This window comes from Dermochelys coriacea, chromosome 3 (genome assembly GCF_009764565.3).
Source record: "Dermochelys coriacea isolate rDerCor1 chromosome 3, rDerCor1.pri.v4, whole genome shotgun sequence".
NCBI classification, from domain to species: domain Eukaryota; kingdom Metazoa; phylum Chordata; order Testudines; family Dermochelyidae; genus Dermochelys; species Dermochelys coriacea.
In genome coordinates, this window is record NC_050070.1 from 62,044,090 (window position 1) to 62,070,769 (window position 26,680).

General features: G+C 41.7%; 1 protein-coding gene across 5 annotated transcripts in view; it reads right to left on the bottom strand.

Annotated features, from left to right (window-relative positions):
• Positions 1-26,680, bottom strand: part of LOC119853821 (F-box only protein 21-like) — a 27,266-nt gene extending 586 nt beyond the window's left edge. The window contains exons 1-6 of one of the 5 annotated variants that reach the window (XM_038397323.2): positions 26,534-26,680; positions 21,980-22,141; positions 20,594-20,683; positions 17,988-18,058; positions 16,973-17,136; positions 325-435 (exon numbers count right to left, since the gene is read on the bottom strand). In XM_038397323.2, coding sequence (XP_038253251.1) covers positions 325-435; positions 16,973-17,136; positions 17,988-18,058; positions 20,594-20,683; positions 21,980-22,104 — 561 coding nt within the window. In that variant the 5' untranslated portion in view covers positions 22,105-22,141; positions 26,534-26,680. Of the gene's footprint in view, positions 1-324; positions 436-16,972; positions 17,137-17,987; positions 18,059-20,593; positions 20,684-21,979; positions 22,142-23,095; positions 23,151-23,491; positions 24,414-26,338; positions 26,454-26,533 lie in introns of those variants that run through there. The other 4 variants (XM_038397322.2, XM_038397324.2, XM_043510547.1 and 1 more) reach the window with 4 other exon arrangements.

Here is a 26,680-nt window from a genome sequence, read left to right on the forward strand (position 1 = left end):
ACACCAAATTGATATTTTAGAAAATTCCAAGGTCAAACAACTGGATCCTAGGAAGATGAAAGTAGGCAGCACCTAAATAAGATTATTAGCATTCTATATCCACTTAAGATATATATACAAAAAGTATAGCAAAATCATTCCATTTGCACCTGTACAATTTATGTAACATTTGCATATCTGCTTTTCCTATGACCTTTCTCTACCATTGCAGAATGTTTACCTATTTAGTCTATATTGAGTAGGTCAAAGACCTTTTTGATTACAAAAGGATAATAAACTATTTAAAATTAAAAAGGATTTCACTCTTACAAACAAAGATACTACCTCTAATCCTGTAATAATTGTTATCTCCTCCTCAGGAATGTAAGCTGTAGTCTTGCCAAAGCTGTTGGCTCGGTTAATAAGAATTCGGTAGTGAGCAGTATCTCTTAGACCCTGTAAAAGAACAAATAAAAATAAGCCACAAGAAAGTATTCACATGAACATGTTATACTTCAGGAATATTTCCCTTAGACACAGACAAAGTCCTATCCCCCTAACATCTTAAATCAAAATTTAAGAAAAAATAAAAAAAAAGAGTCCTATAACAAGTTAGCCTTCTGGAAATACTCGACCTTTTACACAGGCAAACTGCTTTTATTTTGTGGCAAGTTTCATCACCATTAACTTCTGTTTTACATTTATATAGTTATACATTTCTTATTAAAACTATATGATAAAACCCTCCTTGGCATAGCTGAAGCACTTCTGAAAAGTCAAGATCACAAAGGACAAGATCCTCAGACTTTGATTAGTCCCATCTGCACCACCTCAAGTGGAGAAAAGTGGACTTAGAACTTCTAGGGAAAGAGAAATTTCTTACCCGACAATTTTCTGTTACCAGCTTCTCTCCAAATTCATTACTAATGGGCTACTGCCTCCCACCTATGCAATTCGGAGACAGTCCAGTGCGGTTGTTGGAAGCTTCAGGACTAAGCTCCGTCTTCAGCTTGGGCCACCAAAAGAGTTCTACAGTTGTAGCAACAATCCAGCAACCCATTATTAGCATTAAGACAGCTTGAGATAATGTATTAAATTAACCTTAAGACAAGTCTCACTTTAGAGAAAATTTTCAATTTATATTCTGGTCATTTACCAGACTGTCAAGGTGGGTTAAATTTGGAGAGAAGCTGCTAACAGAAAAATTATCTGGTAAGAAATTTCTCATTCTGTTGCACAGCTTTTCTCCTGATTTATTACTAATGAGACGTAGAGAACAGTGAATCACAGAAGTTGGGGGATGAGGGAAAGGATAACCAGAGTTAATTATAGTATAACAACAGGCAGGAATGAAAATCCCTATCCCTCCCCCCATGTAGTGTTTTATAACTAAGGAGTTATGTGGGAACCAGCCCAGTAGCACGTAGCCATGTTGCTACAGTGCTTGGTTGTAAGGTTCCAACTAAATGTCCTGGAGAAACTTTTGTCTAGCTGAGACCACTAGCACTTTATGATTATTATATTTGTATTACAACAGCATATAGAGGTCCTGACCCCATTGTGCTGGGCACTGCACAAACAGAGACAGTCCTTGCCCCAAAAGAGCTTTCTCAGAGATATGCTCTAGGAATTATTTTGGGGAAGTTCTGTGGTGTGTGTTATACAGGACATCAGATATGAGATGATCACATGATTCTGGCCTTGGAATCTGTGAATCTATGTTTCCCCTTGCATCAGAAACATACATTTGACCAGATCAATGAATGAAATATCCTGTTTGAGTTCTATATGGCTACCAAACTGTAGCAAAGGTTAATGGAGAATCCATGATGAAAACTTCTGTTTTGGTGCCCAGGCTGTTAACTGTAGGCGTTCCTGGTCTAAGTCCTTGCTTCAAGCGATCTGGTGTTTTCTGCAGACACAATGTGGGATTCTTAAATATCTAGCAAGTCCAAAATGCCTTCTGGGATAATGAAGGACTAGGAAGAGGACTTCAACTCTTCCTTTCCCTTCTTTCTATACCCTTTATATGGACCATCTTGAAAGACAGATTATTTTCTGTCCATTGCCATAGAGAAACTTTGACTTCTGGTTACTCCCTGGTTTTGGAAAGGTTATAAACTCATGCCTCAGTCAAAAGCCAACCTCTAATGGCAGGTAAAAGAAGACTTCCTCTGTGAGTCCTGTAATTGAGGGGTTTCTTTCATCTTTTGCTGATACAGTTGATACTGGCCACTGTCAGACAGGACACTGGATTTGATGGAGCACTGGTTCAGTCCTATATAGCCATGTTTGTGGGGTGCTTTTTGAAAAACAAAAACAAAAAAAACCCAAAAACCCACACACACGCATCCTGATAGAGATGTCAAAACCAACTAAAGGAGATTTTGGAAGTTTGTCTTCCAAGAATGAAAATGTCAAGTGAAAACTGGTTTTTCAACATGTTTGTACTTACCTACCCACAAAGGGACATTCGGGTGTGATCTGAGAATGACACCTAATTACACAATGCCATCCACAGCCTCAGAAACAACTCTTACATCATAATCAAAAAGGCTGACAAAGGAGGTGCTGTCGTCATCATGAATAGGTCGGAATATGAACAAGAGGCTGCTAGGCAGCTCTCCAACACCACTTTCTACAAGCCATTACCCTCTGATTCCACTGAGGGTTACCAAAAGAAACTATAGCATTTGCTCAAGAAACTCCCTGAAAAAGCACAAGAACAAATCCGCACACACACACCCCTGGAACCCTAACCTGGGGTATTCTATCTGCTACCCAAAATCCATAAACCTGGGAATCCTGGACGCCCCATCATCTCAGGCATTGGCACCCTGACAGCAGGATTGTCTGGCTACGTAGATTCCCTCCTCAGGCCCTAAGCTACCAGCACTCCCAGCTATCTTCGAGACACCACTGACTTCCTGAGGAAACTACAATCCATTGGTGATCTTCCTGAAAACACCATCCTGGCCACTATGGATGTAGAAGCCCTCTATACCAACATTCCGCACAAAGATGGACTACAAGCCATCAGGAACAGTATCCCCGATAATGTCACGGCAAACCTGGTGGCTGAACTTTGTGACTTTGTCCTCACCCATAACTATTTCATATTTGGGGACAATGTATAACTTCAAATCAGAGGTACTGCTATGGGTACCTGCATGGCCGCACAGTATGCCACCATTTTTATGGCCGACTTAGAACAATGCTTCCTCAGCTCTCGTCCCCTAATGCCCCTACTCTACTTGCGCTACGTTGATATCTTCATCATCTGGACCCATGGAAAAGAAGCCCTTGAGGAATTCCACCATAATGTCAACAATTTCCATCTCACCATCAACCTCAGCCTGGACCAGTCCACACAGGAGATCCACTTTCTGGACACTACAGTGCTAATAAGTGATGGTCACATAACCACCACCCTATACTGGAAACCTACTGATGCTATTCCTACCTACATGCCTCCAGCTTTCATCCAGACCACAGCACACGATCCATTGTCTACAGCCAAGCTCTACGATACAACCGCATTTGCTCCAACCCCTCAGACAGAGACAAACACCTACAAGATCTCTGTCAAGCATTCTTACAACTACAGTCCCCACCTGCTGAAGTGAAGAAACATATTGACAGAGTCAGAAGAGTACCCAGAAGTCACCTACTACAGGACAGGCCCAACAAAGAAAATAACAGAACGTCACTAGCCATCACCTTCAGCCCCCAACTAAAACCTCTCCAACGCATCATCAATGATCTATAACCTATCCTGAAGGACGACCCATCACTCTCACACATCTTGGGAGACAGGCCAGTCCTTGCTTACAGACAGCCCCCCAACCTGAAGCAAATACTCACCAGCAACCACACACCACACAACAGAACCACTAACCCAGGAACCTATCCTTGCAACAAAGCCCGTTGCCAACTGCATCCACATATCTATTCAGGGGACACCATCATAGGGCCTAATCACATCAGCCACATTATCAGAGGCTCGTTAATGTGCACATTTACCAATGTGATGTATACCATCATGTGCCAGCAATGTCTCTCTGCCATGTACATTGGTCAAACTTGACAGTCTCTACATAAAAGAATAAATGGACACAAATCAGACATCAAGAATTATAACATTCAAAAACCAGTTGGAGAACACTTCAATCTCTCTGGTCACTCAATTACAGACCTGAGAGTAGCTATTCCTCAACAAAAAAAACTTCAAAAACAGACTCCAATGAGAGACTGCTGAATTTGAATTAATTTGCAAACTGGATACAATTAACTTAGGCTTGAATAGAGACTGGGAGTGGATGGATCATTACACAAAATAAAACTTTCCCCATGTTTATTCCCCCCCTCCACCCCCCACTGTTCCTCAGACGTTCTTGTCAACTGCTGGAAATGGCCCACCTTGATTATCACAACAAAAGGTTCTCTCCCCCCCCCCCGCCCCCGCTCTCCTGCTGGTAATAGCTCACCTTAAGTGATCACTCTGGTTACAGTGTGTATGGTAACACCCATTGTTTCATGTTCTCTATGTATATAAATCTCCCCACTGTATTTTCCACTGAATGCATTTGATGAAGTGAGCTGTAGCTCATGAAAGCTTATGCTGAAATAAATTTGTTATGCTCTAAGGTGCCACAAGTCCTCCTTTTCTTTTTGCGAATACAGACTAACACGGCTGCTACTCTGAAATCTGTCCTCAGAAGGAAATTTCTGCAGGTTCATTTTGAGAAACCCACTCAGGATTAAGCTGATGCATGGCACCAACAATCCTAAGCATTAGAAATAATTGGCTACTGGATGACTCCTCAGGAAATGATTAATGCAATGAAGTTTTGGGTCTTCTCAAATCTTTACCATTATGGTAAAATTACAGCCACATCCACGTCTGTTTCATTGTTGGGTGAGCAATTCTTTGCATTGGGAACAAAGTCTTTTCTTTATTTTGAAGAACTGGTAGCTATGAATCCTTTCCAGCAGCCTTCCAGTTATGAATGGGTCTGTTTCTCTGGACAGAGTACTGATTGATTGGCATGTTTATGCCTGGGTATAGGTGTGTAACATGCAACCTATTCCTTGCTGTGATTATTACCAGCCACTTAAAACTCTGGGTGTAGAAGGTGGGTCTGAAGGAAGAGTCTTTTGTACAAGAATTGTGAGCTCTTGCACACAAATACTCTTTTTCTCTTTGTCATGCTGAGGATTTTGTTGTTTTGGAGGAAAATCTATCTAGGTTTCTTTGGGAGCTTTTGCTCCAGATTTTTCCTTCTGAAAGGATAATGGTCCCTTCTTGGATACCCTTGATGTTGGCAGTAACCAAGAGATTGCTGTGCTGACTTTGATAGTGAGGGTTGCGGCCTCTCTACAGTCTCAGCTACTAATTTATTTAATGTTTCTTCCAATAGTGCCTCATCTGTAAGTCTGTATGCACAAAATATCAGTTTAGGATGAGTGATGGCTATACATTGGTAAAACATGGCTTCCTTATAACCACCAAGTTAGAATCCATTGCCAGGATGGGCAGGGATGGTGTCCCTATCCTCTGTTGTTAGAAGATGGGAATGGGCAACAGGGGATGGATCACTTCATAACCTGTTCTGTTCATTCCCTCTAAAGCACCTGGCATTGGCCACTGCAGAAGACAGGATACTGGGCTAGATGGACGTTTGGTTTGACTCGCTATGACCATTCTTATGTTCTTAACCTGAGACATCTCACTCCAATCAAGGATCAGACCCCTAGATAAATCACTTGTTTGCCATGAAATTGGCTTTCCTTACTAAATATATGAAAAATGTTTGGTATATGTGAGGCTTTGAAATTACTGGGCAGTCTGTCATCACTCTTATGGTCTATGGCGTCTTTTGGAAAGAAGTACCCGTCTGAAGTTGTGACTATGTCTTTCACTGGTGGCACTACTGCTGCACCAACCATAGGCTCCCAACATTTATGAAATTTATTTGCATTTATATTAATATTTTAGTTTAATATTTGGTTTAATTAGATGTCCTCGTTTTGATCTTAAGATACTCTCAGAAGAGGCATCAATAGAAAACAACATCTCTAATAATGCTTAAAAGGGAAGCTATTTTATTAATATTAATGAGTTTGCAAGCCACTGCCTTTCTGTTCTGAGAAAGTCTTGTAGGTTGCTTTGGGGGTTTGTTGTTGCTGTTGGTGTTTGGTTTTGTTGTTGTGGCTTTGTTGTTTTGATGTTATGTTTACATAATGTATGAGTGGTACTTCTTATAGATTCATAGATACTAAGATCAGAAGGGACCATTCTGATCATCTAGTCCGACCTCCTGCACAACGCAGGCCACTGAATCTCACCCACCCACTCCTATGAAAAACCTCACCTATGTCTGAGCTATTGAAGTCCTCAAATCGTGGTTTAAAGACTTCAAGGAGCAGAGAAGCCTCCCTCAAGTGACCCGTGCCCCATGCTACAGAGGAAGGCGAAAAACCTCCAGGGCCTCTTCCAATCTGCCCTGGAGGAAAATTCCTTCTTGACCCCAAATATGGCGATCAGCTAAACCCTGAGCATATGAGCAAGATTCACCAGCCAGATACTACCAAAAATTCTTTCCTGGGTAACTCAGATCCCATCCATCTAATATCCCATCTCAGGGGATTAGGCCTATTTACCCTGAATGTTTAAAGATCAATTAATTACCAAAATCCCATTATCCCATCTCCTCCATAAACTTATCGAGTAGAATCTTAAAGCCAGACAGATCTTTTGCCCCCACTGCTTCCCTTGGAAGGCTATTCCAAAACTTCACTCCTCTGATGGTTAGAAACCTTCGTCTAATTTCAAGTCTAAACTTCCTGGTGGCCAGTTTATACCCATTTGTTCTTGTGTCCACATTGGTGCTGAGCTTAAATAATTCTTCTCCCTCTCCTGTATTTATGCCTCTGATATATTTATAGAGAGCAATCATATCTCCCCTCAACCTTTTTTTAGTTAGGCTAAACAAGCCAAGCTCCTTAAGTCTCCTTTCATAAGATAAGTATTCCATTCCTCGGATCATCCTAGTAGTCCTTCTCTGTACCTGCTCCAGTTTGAATTCATCCTTTTTAAACATGGGAGACCAGAACTGCGCACAGTATTCCAGGTGAGGTCTCACCAGTGCCTTGTATAATAGTATTAAAACCTTATCCCTACTGGAAATGCCTCTCCTGATGCATCCCAAAACCGCATTAACTTTTTTCACAGCCATATCACATTGGCAGCTCATAGTCATCCTATGATCAACCAATACTCCAAGGTCCTTCTCCTCTTCCGTTACTTCTAATTGATGCGTCCCCAACTTATAGCTAAAATTCTTGTTATTACTCCCTAAATGCATAACCTTACACTTCTCACTATTAAATTTCATCCTATTACTATTACTCCAATTTACAAGGTCATTCAGATCCTCCTGTATAATATCCCGATCCTTCTCTGAATTGGCAATACCTCCCAGCTTTGTATCATCTGCAAACTTTATTAGCACACTCCCACTTTTTGTGCCAAGGTCAGTAACAAAAAGATTAAATAAGATTGGTCCCAAAACCGATCCCTGAGGAACTCCACTGGTAACCTCCCTCCAGCCTGACAGTTCGCCTTTCAGTAGGACCCGTTGTAGTCTCCCCTTTAACCAATTCCTTATCCACCTTTTGATGTTCATATTGATCCCCATCTTTTCCAATTTAACTAATATTTCCCCATGTGGCACGGTATCAAACGCCTTACTGAAATCTAGGTAAATTAGATCCACTGCGTTTCCTTTGTCTAAAAAATCTGTTACTTTCTCAAAGAAGGAGATCAGGTTGGTTTGGCACAATCTACCTTTTGTAAAACCATGTTGCATTTTGTCCCATTTACCATTGACTTCAATGTCCTTAACTAATTTCTCCTTGAAAATTTTTTCCAGGACCTTGCATACTATAGACGTCAAACTAACTGGCCTGTAGTTACCCGGATCACTTTTTTTCCCTTTCTTAAAAATAGGAACTATATTAGCAATTCTCCAATCATTTGGTACAACTCCTGAGTTTACAGATTCATTAAAAATTCTTGCTAATGGGCTTGCAATTTCAGGTGCCAATTCCTTTAATATTCTTGGATGAAGATTATCTGGGCCCCCCGATTTAGTCCCATTAAGCTGTTTGAGTTTCGCTTCTACCTCAGATATGGTAATATCTACCTGGCTGTTTACAGGGCGAAGGTAGTACGCTATTCATCTTGGCATAGAGCCCACACAACAGAAGAGGAGTACTGGTAAACGTACTGGATTGTGGAAGTAACTTGCTGGATGTTCCTGGAAGCCTGAAAGGCTGCCAACCTGCTCCCCCAGGCTTAATTAGCACCCAATTAAGTATTGCAGGAGCAATTTAGTACCACTCAGGGCTTTACTCAGTAAATCTGAATTATTTTGAACATGGGGAGGGATTTCTCATGTACGCCTCAGTAATCCCATGAATGTGCACCTTTGTGGGGTGTAGAATCGTCATGTGCTTGTGTTCTGGTTACAGACTGCCTGAAGTGCCTCTACAACTTTAATGTGGAGCCACCTTGTGGAGCTGGGGAGGGGTGGAAAGAGAGATCCCTTTCCCTGGCAGAGCAGAGGTTTATGGCTGATGATCAGAAGACACAACTCCCATTCCACTGCTGCCTCAAATATCAGCCCCTTTCCCTGGCACAGTGAGCATCCTTGGGCTGAAAGCCACTGGTACAATTTGCATTAACTGCAACCTGAGGCAGGGCTGCACAGGGCCAGGTTTCTCTGCAGGGTGGAGGACAGACATGGAGCATGATACAGAGCACTCAGAGACTTGATGTAGGAGAAAAAACACCAGCAAACACTCCCTCCAGGGGAGAAGGCAAAAGAAGGGTTAAACACCTGATTTTCACCCCACTTATTCATTAAAAATACTAATTACTGCCTTGCAAAGGACACACTCACTTTTGTTTTTCTGAAACCTGGAGTCTTTGGGATTTGCAGAATTTACATGAGTGTCACAAGACTCCCCTAACGCTCAATGGGAGGAACGGGAAAGGGAATATACAGAAGCTCTATTTCTTTCCCCAGGGAGCTGAGGCCCCATGTCAATGTGTGGGTGGGGCAGGGAGAAGACTACTTGGATCCTTCCAGGGAGTTTTCCCTTCCAACCCCAAGTCTGTTGTGGGACTTACTCCCTGAGCAAGCCCAATAGCTTTCTCCTCATCCTTAGACTCTCTCCCTGAAAGCTCAGTAACTCTGGACTGGGCTTTTCTGTGTTGGAGTTGTGGCTCCTCAAGTCAGGGTGGGGACCCAACATACCAGTCCACCTCTGAGCCCCATACCCTGGCAGTGTGAGGGTCAGGTAGCTAGGAACAGGCAGGGCATAATTCACCCTCTGTAGAGTCTGTAAATGCTGCCTCACATAGGGAACCCCACTTAGAATTCAGACAGGTGTTTGCAGGACAGCTCATATCAGGCCTGAGAAAGGGCAGAGTCTGGCAGGGAGGCGCCGCATTGGCAGATCCAGGTGGTTGAAACCACTACGCTGCTATTTACCTGGTCTTGGGTGGGAAGTAGGGGGAGGAAGATTACAAGTTGCAACTGCACAAAAACAAAAATAAAAGGCCAGGCAAAATGGCTGGGAGAAACTGAACCACCAACTTTTTGCAACACTAAAGAGAGAAAATCTGGTGGTCTGAGCTGAAGGGTGGAGCTTAGTCCTGGAGTCTCCAGCAACAACACTGAACAGCTTCTGAATTCCACTGGTGGAGTCATTAACCATTAGTAAAAAAATGGGAGAAGCTATGCAACAAAAGCATATGGTAGCACAACTTTGCACCACCAGCTCCCTCCTTCACAGGGTGTCAAAGGAAGAGACAAGGCAAGAACACACTATTTTCCTTCAGTGATTGTGGTTCCAGTCCTGGGCATACATTTAGAGCATCCAGCTCAGCTCCCAGCAAGCCCATGGTCAGGGAGGCAGAAAGGTGGGCTATTTGTATTATCTTAGTATCTAAGAATTCCAGTCATGAACCAGGGCCCCATTGCACTAGGCTGTCCTTGTCCCCAAAAAGAGACCTTACAATCTAAGTATAAGATGAGACAATAGATGGAACAGACCGAAAGTACAAGAAACAATGAGATGGTATTGGACAACATGATAGGCTGCTGGTGCACTAATACACACCTAATCTTTGTCAAGCTTTTGTAGACATCATCGCAAAAGAGAGTTTTAAGGAGATTTTTAAGGATGATGATGAAGTAGCTTTGTGGATGTCGACAGCGAGGTCCTCCCAAGTGTGAAGGGCAGCATAGAAGAAATGAAGTTCATATTTGAAAGTTTAACAAGTGGGAATGGAGGATGGCATCATAGGCTGATTGGAGGCAGGAGTCTACATCTTGATAGTGAATGAGAAATGATAGGTTATGAAGGACCTTAAAAATGAAGACAAGTAGCTATGTTTGATGCAACAGAAAAGGAGAGACAGAGAAGGGATTAAGAGAGAGGTGATGTGGTCAAAAGGGCAGGCTAGGAGAACGATCTTTGCAGCAGCATTCTAAATGGATATGAGTGGGACAAGATTGCATTTGTCAAAGCTAGAGAAAAGGATGTTGCCGCACTGTGAAAGGAAAGGTCATATCTTAGATATGTTATACAGAAAGAACCTGCAAGATTTAGATAGATGTAGCCTTGATGTGTGGACCTACAGAGGTCTGAGTCAGATGATGCCCTGTTTATGGGACTTGGTGACAAGCTGACTGGGAGTGTTTTCCATAATGATTGAGAAAGGGGAGGTAGTGGGAAGGATTGGAGGGTAAGATTAGCAGCTCTGTTTTAGCCACGTTGAGCTTGAGTCGACAGCTAGACATCCATAAAGGAGATGTCTGAGACAGGTAAAGTTTTAATTTGGACAGAAAGACAGGTCTGGAGTAGAGAGGTAGATCTGTGAGTCAGCAGCACTAAAAAATTTTGTTTACAGATGACATTACCCAGAGATGAAGTGTAGAGGGAGAAGACCAGGGGACCAAGGTATCTGGAAAAAAAAGAGCCCTGTAGATCCCACTCCCTCCCGAAAGTTGGAAGGAGGATGAGGATACTGAAAAAGTGATCAGAGAAACAAAAGGAGAATGAGAGTTATAGAAACCAAGGGAGGACAAGGTTTCAAGATAAACAGTACGGCTGACCATGTTGAAAGCCGCTGGCAGGCCAAGGAGAATGAGGAAGGAGTACTCATTCCTAGCCAAAGCTCAGAAGAGGCCATAAAAGACGTTGTGTGAGTGATTTCAGTGGAGTGCCAGAGGCAGAAGCCAGATTGGAGAGGGTCTAGGATAGACTTGGAAGATAGGAACTCCAGACAGTGCATTCAGTGATCTTAGAAATGAAAGCTAGAAGGGGAATTGGAAGTAGTAGGCTTAGGTTTTCGGAGTGGGCGAGACTTGTGCACGCTTGTATTGTGAGAATCATAGAATCATAGAATCATAGAATATCAGGGTTGGAAGGGACCCCAGAAGGTCATCTAGTCCAACCCCCTGCTCAAAGCAGGACCAAGTCCCAGTTAAATCATCCCAGCCAGGGCTTTGTCAAGCCTGACCTTAAAAACCTCTAAGGAAGGAGATTCTACCACCTCCCTAGGTAACGCATTCCAGTGTTTCACCACCCTCTTAGTGAAAAAGAAGAAAGAGACAGAGGAAAGTGGAGCTTAAGGAGAAAAGTAAAGGAGATGAGAGTGGGTATGAGAGAGATCAGGAAATGAGATGGGGCAAGTGGAGGAGAGCAGCTGAGAAATGTCTGCATCTGTGATGGGAGATGGAGCAGAAAGTTGTAGGAGGGGAAGGGGAAAGAGAAGGCAAGTCAAGCGGAGGGGGAAAGTCACATAATATTTTCAGTTTTCTCTTGGAGGAAAACTGGCATGATACTATGTAGAAAGAGCCATGGAGGGTATGAGGAGCATGGGAAATAGACCACTGGGATTACAGACATGGGATTCAATTAAGTTGGAGAAATAGAGTTGTTTAACATGGAAGAACTGAAGGAGGAGAGAATAAATTTGTTAGGGAGAAAGTCTGGTCACAGGATTTGAGCCAGAGACGCTCCACATAAGAGAGCAGAGATGGAGGAAGTGAATGTTGAGGGTGACCCACGGCTGGGAGTTGTCAGGGTGGACCTTGTGCTGGAAGAGAGGGGCAAAAGAGTTGAGGATGAAGAAGAATGAAGCATGAAGAAAATCAACAACCAAATCAATGGAAGAAAGGGAAGAGAGCAGAATAAGTCAACACTGATGGACTGGAAGTCATGGAAAGGCCGAGTGACAAGGCGAGGGGTAGGGACTGCTGGGAAATATTGAAAGAGACCCAAGTGATGGTTGGAGAGGGGGAACTCAGCAACAGAGATTAGAGAGAGAGCAGTGCTTTGTGAAGACCAAGTCAAGTGAATTACCCTTTCGATGAGCAGGAGAGTCGAACCAGGGCTGCAGATCAAATGAAAAGATGAGGGCAAGAAGACATGTGGCTAGGGGTCGAATGGTCGTCAACATGGAAGTTGATATCACTGAGGATGGGCGTGGACGACTGTGAAGAGAGGAAGAGCAAGTGACAGGAGTCACAAGCAGAAAGGAAGGCTGAGGAGGAGGAGTTGGGGGAACAGTAGATAGCAGCAGCATGGAAGGAGAGAAGAGTTGGATGCTGTGCTTTCAAAAGTGGGAAGGCGGAGACGTTAGAAATGGCAGGAAAGAGAGGGGAAAAGCCCAATAGCACCACCATGGTCGGATCTAGGATGAGGAGTATGACAGGAGAAGTCTCCATAAGAGAGGGCAGCTGCAGAGGCAGTGTCAGATGAAGGGATCCAGATCTCTGCAAGAGCCAAGAACTGGAGGGAGTCAGATACAAAGTACTAGAGATGGAGTGGGTGTTCCAGAGACAGCAAGAACAAGTGGAAGGAGGGGGTGGTGTGAGGTTAAGAATAGTGGCACAAGAAGTGCAGAGCTGATGGCAGAGGTGGAGAAGGTGGGATGGCAGGGAGGGTTAGGATTGGGGCAAATGTTACCCAGAGGTAAGGAGGATGTGGGACTTAGATTTGTGCTGAGGGGGTGAAGGGGGAAAGAGAGGAACCCGTAGAAATGGTAGGAACTGTAGAGGGTTAAGGGTAACCAGAAAGAGGATATGGAACCTGAGGAGGAAAGGAGGATGACAGATACTGTGAGACAGAAGAGGGGTATGGTGAAAGCCAGGGTCAGCGGCAGGTGGACAAGATTACAATTAAAATAAAAACAGGTCTGAAAGTATGCTCTCTGCCTGGTGCCAAGTCCCTGCTCTCTGGGCAAAGTGTTATGGGCAAAGCTTCCCAATTACAGTGCTCTTTGGTGTAAAATTATCTTTGGCTCCCTGCCACCTGAGCTTTGCAGAATGTGAGCTCAGTACAGCTGAACATCAAACTCACAGATTACATAGTGTTGCACTATTACAGCAACACTATCAACTTAAATTTGACCTCCCATTTCAGAATATACCAGAAGACTCAGGCTGTATAAAAATTTGAATAGAAATGTTTCACAATATTAAGAATTCCAACAAAAACAATTTTGAAACCCAAATAGTGTAGCATTTGAAGTGAAACTGAATAAACACGTTTATCTATGCTTGGACAATGAAGACAGTTTCAGAGTAGCTGTAAGCAGTGATAGTAAACTGGATTGGAAAAATTCTCAGTTAGTCAGTTCTAATAATCAGTAACAAAAGAAAATAGGTCACAACATGTTAAGCTGACACTGTTCCTTTAAATACACTCCTGAGTATTAAAGAAAGGAATTGTAATTCATTAGTGTGTCATGACATCCATAACTGTTGAAGTTTAAACAATCAAGACTGCTGCAGAATGCTCTGCTCTGGTGGCAGACAAAGAAAAGCAGAGGGACTGATATCATCTGTGCAGATCATGGAAACAAGATTCAGTGCATCAAATTTGGAATAAATGTGTGAATTATGTGGTTGAGCTATATTTCCATTTCTGCAATCAGAGTTCCATAATTCAATTATTTGTTTGTTTTTGTGGTCTCGGTAAGTAAGTTTAAAATATACCAAATCTCCCAAAAGACTCATTTATTCCTTTTTTTGTTGTGAAATACCAGGTTAAAAGTGAAAGCTAGAAAATAGTCAGAATTTTTCTGAATATCAGCATCTTAAAGAATTCTGAGCAACCCTATTTCCTCATGTTCTACAGGTACAGACTGCCCAGATAAGTCTAGGCTGATATAAGTAAGGTTTTGAAAACTGACTTTCCCTTTCTTTTGCTATTTAGACATTTCTCTGGCACTAGACCAATAGCTATCTAGGAAGTTCCTAAACATTCTATACATCTGATAGTAGGAACTACTAAAAGTTAGTCAGCCAGAATCCACTCTCTCAGACAACCATCTGCAGAAAACCAGAAAAGTTTAGCTACTTGTTTGGCTATGATACTCAAGACAGCCAGCCTTATCCCATATCAAGAGTTGTGGTGCTTTCCTAAAAAAAGCTAGCAAGTAATTCTATTCTTGTCTTCTACTCCTCTTTCCACACCCAGGACCACTTTTCCCTTTACCCCCAACATCAAACAAAAAGCAGCACAGAACCAGCATGTCTCTGAACCACAGTATACTGCTGGAGGAAGTTAGACATAACAAATATGGTTATTAACAACACAAAGCTATTTCTATTTAACTTTTGACAATTTCACAGCCTGAAAACCAGTGCTCTTGTCAAAAGAGTAGGATACATCCAAAGACACAATATTCTGGGTGTTCTCCCTTCTTCCTGCACCCCCTCCTTTTTTTTGATAAAGTGATCCATTACAAAAATAAACTTTGTGCCAGTTCTAGAAGAAGTGTCAAACATCCTTATGATGTTGTGACCTCTAGTACTAATATTCAGATCCATACTCAGATGTGTGAATTTTCAGTAGTTTTCTTTTACCTCATTTTAAATCCTTTGGTTTTTACTGAAGTCAGCTGTTATACATTCTTAGTTATTCTTTCACAGTTATGCTGTTTGATTTAAAAATATTCCCCCCCACACTTTAAAAAAAAAGTTAATTAGAAAAGCATCAACAAATTACTATGGTTTAAAACTGACAAGTAACAACTGTCTCTTACATAATGGTTTTCATCAGTAGATCTCAAAGTGCTTTACGAAGGACATTGATATATGGAAACTGAGGCACAGAGTAATTGGCCCAGGTTAGTAATAGCAGAGATAGAACTAGAACTCAGGTCCTCTAGAGTCCTAGTCAAGTACTTGATCCTCCAGGCCATATTACTTGTACTAGGAAAGCATATTTATGTAGCTTGAGTATGTAATGTTAAGATTACTTCATTACTCTTAATAAAAAAAAAAGTAGTTATAGAATCAAAGAACCATAGGGTTTAGAAGGGACCACAAGGGTCAATTAGTTTAACTCCCTGCCAAGATGCAGGATTTATTGGATCTAAATCATCCAAAACAGATGGCTATCCAGCCCCTTTTAGAAAAATCTCCAGTGAAGGAACTTTCACAACCTTCCGAGGCAGTCTGTTCCATTGTCCCATTGTTCCTACAGTTAGGAAGTTTTTCCTGAGATTTAATCTAAATCTGCTATACTGTAGTTTGAACCCATTGCCTCTTGTCCTGCCCTCTGTGGCAAGAGAGAACAACTTTTCTCCATCTTTTTTATGGCAATCTTTCAAGTACTTGAAGACTACTATCATGTCCCCCCATTAATCGCCTCTTTTCCAAATTAAACCTACCTAGTTCCTTCAGCCTTTGCTTGTATGGCTTGCATTCCATCCATCTGATCATCTTTGTTGCTTGCCTCTGGATTCTTTCCAGGTTCTCACATCCTTTCTATATATTGGCTGAGGCCTAACCAACGCCTAGTAGAGCAGTACTATCACCTCCCACGACTTGCATGCTATGCCTCTGTTAATGCAACCTAAAATTGCATTATTATTTTTTTGTAACAGCATCAAGTTACTGACTCATGTTGAGATTATGATCCACCGCAACCCCCAGATCCTTCTCAGCAGTGCTGCTGCCAAGCCAGTTATCCCATTCTGTATTTGTGCATTTGGTTTTTCTTCCCTAAGTGTAGCACCTTACATTTGTTTTTATTGAATTTCATTTCGTCATCTATAGCCCAGTTCTCCAATTTATCAAGATCCCTCTGAATTTTAGCTCTATCCTCCAAAGTGTTTGCAACTCCCCCGCCCCCAGCTTTGTGTCATCCGAAAATCTGATCAATAAGCTTTCTGCTCCTAAATCCAGGTCATTAATAAAGATGTTAAACACCAGACTCAGAACAGATCCCCGTAGAACCCCACTTGAGATGTCCCTCCACTCTGACATCGTTCCATTAATAGTTATTATTTATTTGAGGTTGTTTAACCAATTACCTGTCCACTTAATGGTAGTTTGCCAAGTTATGCAGGCTTCCTTCCTCTAACAATTCAAACAAAATCAGGAAGAAATATGTGTTTAAAAACAGTCAGATATTGGAGAAGCATATGTTTGTTATGTTATGCTCTCCAAGCAGCTTTTAAAATTTGATTAATTCTATTGGAAAATGTTGGAGCCCAGTGGGTTTGCCATCTAATCTGTAGGGATTTGACAATGGATTTTCCTTTTCCATTCCATGATGGCATCAGCTGCTTTTGTGTTTCCCTTTCTTTTGCTATTTAGACATTACTCTGGCACTACACCAACAGCTATCTAGGAAGTCCCTAAACATTCTATACATCTGATAGTAGGAACTACTAAAAGTTAGTCAGCCAGAATCCACTCTCTCAGACAACCATCTGCAATGGCGTTAGTCTTCCCTGACTTGCATAAATGTCCTAACCAGTCTTCATTTCTGGAATTTTGCTTAGAGACACTTTCATGGAGGTAGAATGTCACAGTATATAAAAAAGGGAGACTAGGAACAAGTTATCTGAATTATTTTGTATAAATATTAATAAAGCAAGAGTTAAATACTTTCAGACCTCTTTCTCTGGAGGATATTTGTGCTGCAGCCATTCTTCTGGAGCTCTAGCTTTTATGTCCCAGCCAACAATGACTCCTGAATAGCCAAATCTTCTGTGTACTATCACCTGTCCCACATTAAACTGAACAGATTCTGGCTTTGGACTGTGAATGTGAGTTGATTCTAGTAAAACAGGAAAACATGTTTAGCAAGGAAAAAGTGTTTGATCGAGTACAATAGCAAACGTTTAATAGACTTTACTCTGTTAGACATCCAGTGACAAGTAAACAGATTGGGCAATTAGATTACTTAATAAAGTAAAACTGGGAGTATGAAGACTAGCAGTCTTTAGTACAAACAGATAGTTTGTTATTAAAACCAAAACAGCATTTGTTCAGGATGTTATAATAATATTTCATAAAGCAGCATTCATTAAGGAAAATATTTTGGTACATGTATTCATTTATATTTTATGTTGTATCCTGGAATTAAATTAGTGGGATTTGGGAAATCATTAAGACAAAATAAATATGTTGACAACTATTTGTTTTCTTCAGTCTTAATTAATGCAATATTTTACAGTACTACAGAGAACTGGCTCTGACTCCATAGTTGAGGCTATATGAGTTTATCTATTTTGTGTTCAATTGTGACCCTTTACTTTTTAACTGAAAACAAACAAAGCTTCTTTCTGCCTGAAATTTTTCCATTCAGTCTCTGTTCAGAGATGATTTTTTGAAGAAAATGAGAGCTATTTGAGTGTGAAGACTGATAAAATGGTACCTTTTCTCTTTCTGTTTTATTTCAGTCATAAATCAAAACAACTATGAGAATATCAAAGATGTTTTATACACCAGTGCTCCCTGAACAAGCACATATGAACACTTTTAGCAAAGTGTGAGAGATGGCCTCTGCTTGTTTGTCATTTAGGAGATAAGTCTAGCAACAGATACATTCACACTCAAACTGTCCAAAATAAAGTTCATAAGGATTGAAGACTTCAGTCTTTTTTAGAAATGAAGTTTCCCCAATACCTGCAAAATAAGCATGGATTTCTTCTTCCTCTTGAACACCTAGAGTTCTCTTTTCTCCATAGTACCAATTCCTAAAACAATGAGTGTGATCAAACAAGTTTGTGAATGTCTGTATATTTGGATTGGATTTATAATAATCAGAAAACTGGATAAAGAGTTGTTTGAATAAGGTGATGTTGCAAAATAGTTGATACAAAATTCAATGCAGTTTGAAGCAAAGATTAACAATCTTATTGGACATTGCAAAAGACAAAGTAATTTGTTCAAAGAGAGCAGGAGAATATAAATATTATGCATTGGAAATCCACTTTGGACATTGTAATTCCACAGTTGCATGTTAGATCTCCCCATTATAAACACAGAAGATGAACAGGTATTCTATAGAGGAGACGATACGATACAGAACTCCTTTTGAGTCACACTGTGGTGCATATTGTAAATTGTATGTGGAAACGTATGAAGACATGTTGTTATGTGTATTACGAGTAGTTGCCATACCCAATGTTGTACTTTTGCAAATTAAGATGCAAGCTATCTAAAAATACCAAATGGAGTTAAACCATTTTCTAGTCTAATATTTACTTAGAGGACGGGAACTAAGTACAAAAACTTTAAATCCTTAAAACTAAATGTGCTAAAACAAGAACCCTTTAAAAGGGGCAAATATTTGAACAAAGAGTTCACCTTGACCAACACTAAGTTGATTGCCAAGTTACAGCTCAAACCAAAGATATACTGCTGAGTTGTAAGAGTTTATATAAACACAATAGGACAAGTTTTTGAACATACAAAGCATTGTTTAAAGGAACAATCAAAAACTGAATTAAATTAAAGCCCAGCTTTAGGGCTACAATGAATACAACTTCCCTTTTATGCTAGATCTTAGTCATAGCCCAAGAAGGGTTGTGGCTTTCATTTAAATTTTAGGTTGGAGGGTGGTATTTTATAAAAGAAGAGCCGACTCCTTTTACTGTTGCTGCTGTCTGTTGAAAGGGAGAAGGACTAGGAAGTCAGAGACCTACTGCAATGCACACTTTGGTGGGGGCACAGTGAGGTGGTTCAAATCGCTCTGCTGCCCTTGTCAGTGGTGTTGATAGGAGTGCTCTATAAGCTAATGGCATCTTGTATGCAGCTTTTAACAAGTGGTGACAACAGATATCCCTTGGGATCTTTTCCCATGTATGTCAGTCAGCTCTCTGTCAGTACCAAGTGCTTATTGTTAGTTACAGCATCTCCTCTCCATATGTCATTGCTACGGCCCTCCCAGATCCTGCTTTGACAGGAAGTAGGAGCAAGTTCCACTAGATTCTTAGAAAAATCTCCATCTGGATGAACTCTGTAAGGGCTTAAGGTTGGCAAACACTTTCTATTGCAAACACTGAAGTGTAAGTGTCCTGATCCATTTGGTGAAATTGCATCCAGCATGGAAGGTTTGGGAAGTCCAAAAGTATTAGTTTTTAAAATACTAAGAACTGATCATTAAAAAAGGTGTTAAGAAGAGAAAGCCATTTTATGGGGGCTAAATAATCCTCAATGTGGTCCTTTTGGGACCGTGGGAGACTCTAGATATAGGGTGTCTGGAATCCTATACAAAGGTCAGAGAAGGTTGGTGAGAAGTGGGGACGTTTGCAGGCTGTGCAAAGAGCTCATTCCTCCTTAGACTGTTTCCACTAGAAGCCTCCAGGGAGGCAAAGCTCTAATTCTGTGAATTTTTTAGGCCTCATGGGGTCTAAGTAGTGATTTTTAGAACTCTGCGTAGACCCTTTATAAAGCCTTCATCAAAATGCACATGAGTTAAGAACTCCGCAGGGTTCCAAACAAACATGGACACCAGTTTTAATAACTAAATCCCCACAGTGCTCCCAAACTAACGAAAGGCACCAATCTTCACCAAGACATAAAAATGAAGTTTTTAGGCCAAGTCACTTTGAAATTATGATCCAGAAAAGATTATACAATACCCAAGCAGCAAGTTTCCCTCATTTTTACCCTTATACTGTCCAGGTGCTTTGCCTGATTTACCATGTACCATAAACACATAGAAATAATATACCCAGCATAAGATGACCATGCACATTGAATTTTAGATGGATCCAACCTGATCCTGCAAACATTTATGCACGTGCTTAACTTCATGAACCTGGGTAATCCCACTGACTTCACTCATAGAGAGATTTAAATTAGAAGATTAATACAAACATTAAATTGATGTTGTGATTTATCTTCAGTTTGGAGGCAACCCCAAGTTGAATGCTCAAACAAAGTAAGCGCATAAAGGTCTTATAAACAGAGAAATTGTACCCCAAGACTGTCCTTCTCAAGACTCTGTTCTCTAGACACATTGAGAAATAAGCAGATAATTTGTCAATGGTCACTTGCCCCAAAAACAACCTAATTTTATAAAAGGTCTTATAAACAGAGAAATTGTACCCCAAGACTGTCCTTCTCAAAAGGAAGAAATTTTCCATGGCAGATTTTTTCCTTGTCACTCTTATTTCACTTCTACAGCGCGCTCTTCAGTTAAAACAGGCCAAGAGATAGGGAAGCTGGAGTTAATGGTAGGATCAATGTAAAACTTACTACAGCAGAAATATGTAATGTCCTACCTTGTCTTTGGTATCCACAGCTTTAGATGATCTGTCCATGCATCCAGACTCAAGTAGGACTTTATAAAACTGTTCCAATAGCCAATTATCCTTTAGTAATAAAGATGGTTGTCACTTGGTGTGAACATTTGATAGTATACTGTATAAAATTGCTTTATATAAAATTAACATACAAAAAATTGCTTTTATATGAAAAAAGAGAAGTCACTGACGGAACATTTATTTGGTAAAGACTCTGTTCTCTAGACACATTGAGAAATAAGCAGATAATTTTTCAATGGTCACTTGCCCCAAAAACAACCTAATTTTTGAAGATGTCCATTTTTATGCCAAGATGCTTCCTGCCTTTACTCGGACTGTAGGAAATTGCCATCGGTGGTTCATCCTGTCCAGAGACCTCTCTTCGAGAGTGGCCAACACCAGATACTTCAGAGGAAGGCAAAGAAATGACAGAATGGACAATTATGGAATAACCTTCCTATACCCACTTTCTTCTAAACCTCACAGTTAGTGGTTTTCTCATGCTATAAAATATATGGGTGTGTTCTGTTCTCTTATCAATTTAAGACAGGGTATTCTCATTCATATAGACAGTCTAATCTGTTCAATCCAACTAGGTTTTTGGCTTAGTGATGTTTTGCAACAATATCATAGCCAATGTAATAGTAAGATTTTAATATTTCAATTGAAAACAGGTTATGTATCACTTGTACAGATCTCTCTCTCTCTCTCTATGCTGCTCACCTTTAAAACATCAGTGGATACACAGATACCTGACGTTAGCATAGCCTTCTCTTTATATTTAGGATGAAAATATTTGTGGTGACTGTTGGTAAACAACAACTTTTTAAAATAAGTAATATTGTACTAGTCACTATGTATTTCATTATTTTCTGATTGCTGTTCTAAGTCATTATTTACACTCTACTACATTGATTTTTATTGCTAAGGCCAATGCACTAAATCATACTCCAAAAGGAAATACATTTGAATAGTAAGTTTCAACAAGACAAGGGAAAGTCAAAAATAGTGTTACTGATCAAGCATTTCATTCGCACCTTTCAAAGAGATTAAACCCATAGTAGCACTTACTGGAATCTCCAGGGGCAGAAGCATATTGAGAAATAGCCATGCCAACCATACACACAAGGTTTTATACAGAGAAAAACAAAGGCTATTATTCAAATGCTGTAGGACATCAAATTGCTTAATAAATTCATATTAAAACACAAAAATGTATGAGATATGATCCGAATGTATTCTTCTAAGGATGGCAGAAGAGCATCCCCACCCCAAGCCTCCAGGATGGAAGGATAATAAGGGAGGAGGGAGAGAGAAATCTAGCTTTGAATATATTAATGTAGTGGGGACAAAAAGTGTTACAACCTTTGTGTCACTTGGAGGCGCTGAGCAGAGTCTGTTGCATACCACCGGGATATGAGATACTGTGCAGGAAGTGCAGATAGCAGCACACAAATCTGCAGAACTGTAGCTGTATTAATCTGAGGCATTCCAACAGTGAAACCTCTTCAGAGATGCTTCCCCTCTCTGTAATCAGCAAAAAAAAAAATATTAAAAAATAAATAAATACAAATCAGTGATTGTTAACATCACAATTTAAATTCCATTCACTAAGTACTGTTGAGTCACAAGATATTTCACACCTTGGACTACACTTCAGTTACACTCAAAGATTGTTAACTGCATTAGGTGGTGGCTCACAATGAAGTTTATTAATAAGGTGATCTAGCTTCACCACCCCATGTAAATAAAAATCTAGTGAAGGGTCACATATGAATATATTCCTTTCCTCCTTTTGAGGGTGGGGTTTGAGATGAGAGAACAGCAGGTTATGTCCTCTCATCCACTCTAGACTTGAAATAAGAACCTGATCTACAATACCAACTAAGACAGAAATATACACTCTGCTTCCTGTACCACTGTCCAGGTTCCTTCCTCACTCTGAACTCTAGGATATAGATGTGGGACCTGCATGAAAGACCCCCTACACTTATTCTTACCAGCTTAGGTTAAAAACTTCCCCAAGGTACAAACTTTGCATTGTCCTTGAACAGTATGTTCCCACCACCAAGCGTTTTAAACGAAGAATGTTGAAAGAGACCACTTGGAGACATCTTTCCCCAAAATATCCCCCCAAGCTCTACACCCCCTTTCCTGGGGAAGGCTTGATAATAATCCTTACAAATTGGTACAGGTGAACACAGACCCAAACCCTTGGATCTTAAGAACAATGAAAAATCAATCAGGTTCTTAAAAGAAGAATTTTAATTAAAGAAAAGGTAAAAGAATCACCTCTGTAAAATCAGGATGGTAAATACCTTATAGGGTAATCAGATTCAAAAGAGAATCCCTCTAGGCAAAACCTTAAGTTACAAAAAGACACAAAAACAGGAATATACCTTCTTTCCAGCACAGCTTTTTACCAGCCATTAAACAAAAGAAAATCTAATGGATTTTCTAATCTAAAACTAGATTACTCACTAATTTAACAGGAGTTGGAAGGCTTGCATTTCTGATCTGTTCCCGGCAAAAGCATCACACAGACAGACCAAACCCTTTGCCCCCCCTCCAGATTTGAAAGTATCTTGTCCCCTCATTGGTCATTTTGGGTCAGGTGCCAGCGAGGTTATCTTAGCTTCTTAACCCTTTACAGGTGAAAGGGTCTTGCCTCTGGCCAGGAGAGATTTTATAGCACTGTATACAGAAAGATGGTTACCCTTCCCTTTATATTTATGACAACCACCTTAAAGATAATTAAGTGAATTTAATGTTTGAGAGATGTGCTGCATGGACGGCTCTGAAAAACAGTCCTGTTTAGACACAACATTTCCGGCATGAACAGTGGAACTATGGTCTTTAGTATTGCACCCCACCTGCCTGTTTTAATGGTTTGCTGGAGAGGCCTTCTTTTAGGATGATATTGGAGTGTGCACAATGGTAACTTGCCAAGATGGACGTACAACAATGCCAACCGCGAGGGTGTTTTTGTCATGGTCATATCAGTGCATTACACAGGGGACTGACACCATCAATTCATTTCAGAGACATTCCCCCTCCCTCTCTACAGATGCACTTTTAATTTTGTAGGAAAAACCATAAGTCACTGACAGGAACATTTTTTCCCTAAAGACTCTGTACTTTATACATGGAGAATTAGTTTTTGGGTGCTACCAGGCTGAGATGAATCTCACCTGGCAACCAACAAGCGCCTGCACTATGTTTAAACATCTATCACAATTTTCTATATCAGAACTAGAACTTCCTTCCTGAAATTTTGGAAAGATTGCCTGAAAGATATCCAGTGTACAGGTTTACTTATCCTACAGCTTCTTCCCTTCATTTAAGCATCCCTTCTTCCTCTCAAGAGAGTCACTTTTATAACATGTACTCCATTTCTGTTTTATTATTCTCCTGTTCTGACTCTTCATGCCATACTGCCAGGCAAGTTATTATTTCTATTGCTTCTATTCCAGTTCACACTATTTAAAATGTCCTTTTATTAAATATTTTAGCACTCATTTACTATGTTAACAATTTGGGAAGTTAGAATTGTGGAAATACCTGGCAAAAGGTTGATTTATGACCCAAAAGATAAAAGCTGGAATTTCTGAAAATGTTTGTGGAGGGTTTGGGAACTCAACAGAAGCCCTGCTAGCTGCGCTGCTTTGTGCACTAGCCTGTGGAAAAGACTCTGTTTCAGATAAAAAATTGTTCACAAGTGAAGCAGGAAGAACAGTCTCAGCCTAGTTCCCAGCAGATGTTCATAGATCTTACCAATAACCACAAAATTTGCCTGATTCATTAAATATAGATCAGCCTCTACTCTACAGAGGCCTAGGACCGTTAATTATGGGGATGTGATCATGTACTACTACTCAGGGTTATACCTGTATGAAAAGGAAATGGCTGCACTGATTCTTGAAGAAAATCAATTACACAGACAATCCACTGATGAAAAATGGAATGGAAACACATGCAGCTTGGTTAATAAGACTCTCTCGCTCTCTTTTTTTTTAAGTTTACCAAAGATACATTTTACATATAAAAGATAGATTTGTTTAATTATGCAGCAGAAGCCTTTAAAATGCCAGTCAGATAGTCTGAGCCCCAAATGTAGGTAATTTAAAAGACAGTAGTAATCCACAAAACCCAACTGGATTTTTTTCCCCCGGATTTAAAGAGCTATTGAGGTTTTTAAAGGCTAACCCAGTATCCTCCTGCAGCGATTGCGACTCAAACGCGGCATTGTGCTAAGGTGTGGAGCCAGACTAGTACTTAACCTTGGACAAAAAGAAAACCAAAGAGCACAAACGTTGAAAAGTATGGAGTCAAAAAAGGGAGCACACAGACGTCGAAAAGAGTAAACAGTTTAATTCTGGGGGAAAGATTTGTAGCCAAAACGACTCTGGAATAAAATCTTCCTTCCAAATCCCCACATTCAGAGTGGCGAGGGAAAGAGTCTCTCCCCGTTAACAAAGATGAGCTCAAACCCGGGAAAATTGTGGGGATGCTGCAGACCACCTGTAAATTCCCTGCTCGGAGATGCTGGGTGTTGCTTAAACTACTATCCATGTGCCACCGTGACCCCGCGCCAAATACTCAGCCAGCTGGCGGCCTCGGAGACTAACTAGAGAGAAAAGGAGGACTTGGGGCACCTTAGAGACTAACACATTTATTAGAAAAGGAGGACTTGGGGCACCTTAGAGACTAACATATTTATTAGAGCATCAGCTTTCGTGAGCTACAGCTCACTTCATCGGATGCTATTTAGCTGTAGCTCACGAAAGCTGATGCTCTAATAAATGTGTTAGTCTCTAAGGTGCCCCAAGTCCTCCTTTCCTTTTTGCGGATACGGACTAACACGGCTGCTGCTCTGAAACCCGTAACTAGAGATGTTTCAGAGTAGCAGCTGTGTTAGTCCGTATTCGCAAAAAGAAAAGGAGGACTTGGGGCACCTTAGAGACTAACACATTTATTAGAGCATCAGCTTTCGTGAGCTACAGCTAAATAGCATCCGATGAAGTGAGCTGTAGCTCACGAAAGCTGATGCTCTAATAAATGTGTTAGTCTCTAAAGTGCCCCAAGTCCTCCTTTTCTTTTTGCGAATACAGACTAACACGGCTGCTACTCTGAAACCTGACATTTATTGGAGCATCAGCTTTCGTGAGCTACAGCTCACTGCATCGGATGCATTTGGTGGAAAAAACAGAGGGGAGATGCAGTGAGCCGTAGCTCAGGAAAGCTGATGCTCTAATAAATGTGTTAGTCTCTAAGGTGCCCCAAGTCCTCCTTTCCTTTTTGCGTAACTAGAGAGAGACCGACCCGCTGACCAGCTACCTGAGAGGCGCCGATAGCTGGCGCGCGCTGGCCCCAAAGGGAGACGCCGCTAATCCTGAAGCGAGGCACTTCGGCTCGAGGCAGCCAGCGCCCCCCGCGCGCCATTCACACCCAGCCCACCCCGCGCTCGCGGCCCAGATGCCCGGGGGGGGGAGGGGGGGCAGCGTGACACGTCGCCCGGCGAGAGACGCCTCCAGCCCTTTGTCTCTCCAGCCCGCGCCCTGCCTCCAGGGGCGCAGAAGGCGCCTCCCCCTCCCCGGAGCACGCGCCTCCCCGCCGGCCCCTCCCGCCTCGCGGGCGCCCCGGCACCTTCCCGGCCAACAGGTGCCGGAGCCCCTCGGGCAGCGGCCCCCCCCGCTCCGCAGCAGGGGCGTGTGGAGGACAGACCTGGCCACGGGCTCTGCCCTGGGGGCGCCCCCACTGACGGCCGCTAGAGTGGCACAAACAGCCTGTGCCGGGAGCCCCGGCTCGGAGGCGCACCAGGTAGCCGGGCCCCCTCCCCCTCGCAGCGGCCCCCGGGCCCTTCCCCCCGCCGCCGCCGCCAGAAGGAGGGGGGGGAGGGGCTGCACGCGGGAGACTCACGCGCCTCAAAGCGGCGGCCCAGGTGCCTCGCTCGGCGGCGGGAAGGCTCCTCGCTTGGAGGGCGGGCCCCTGGCTGCGTGTCCGGGACCGCAGGGAAAGAGAAGCGAAAGCTCCGCAGGAGACGCCGCCCGCCGCCTCTGCTGGGGA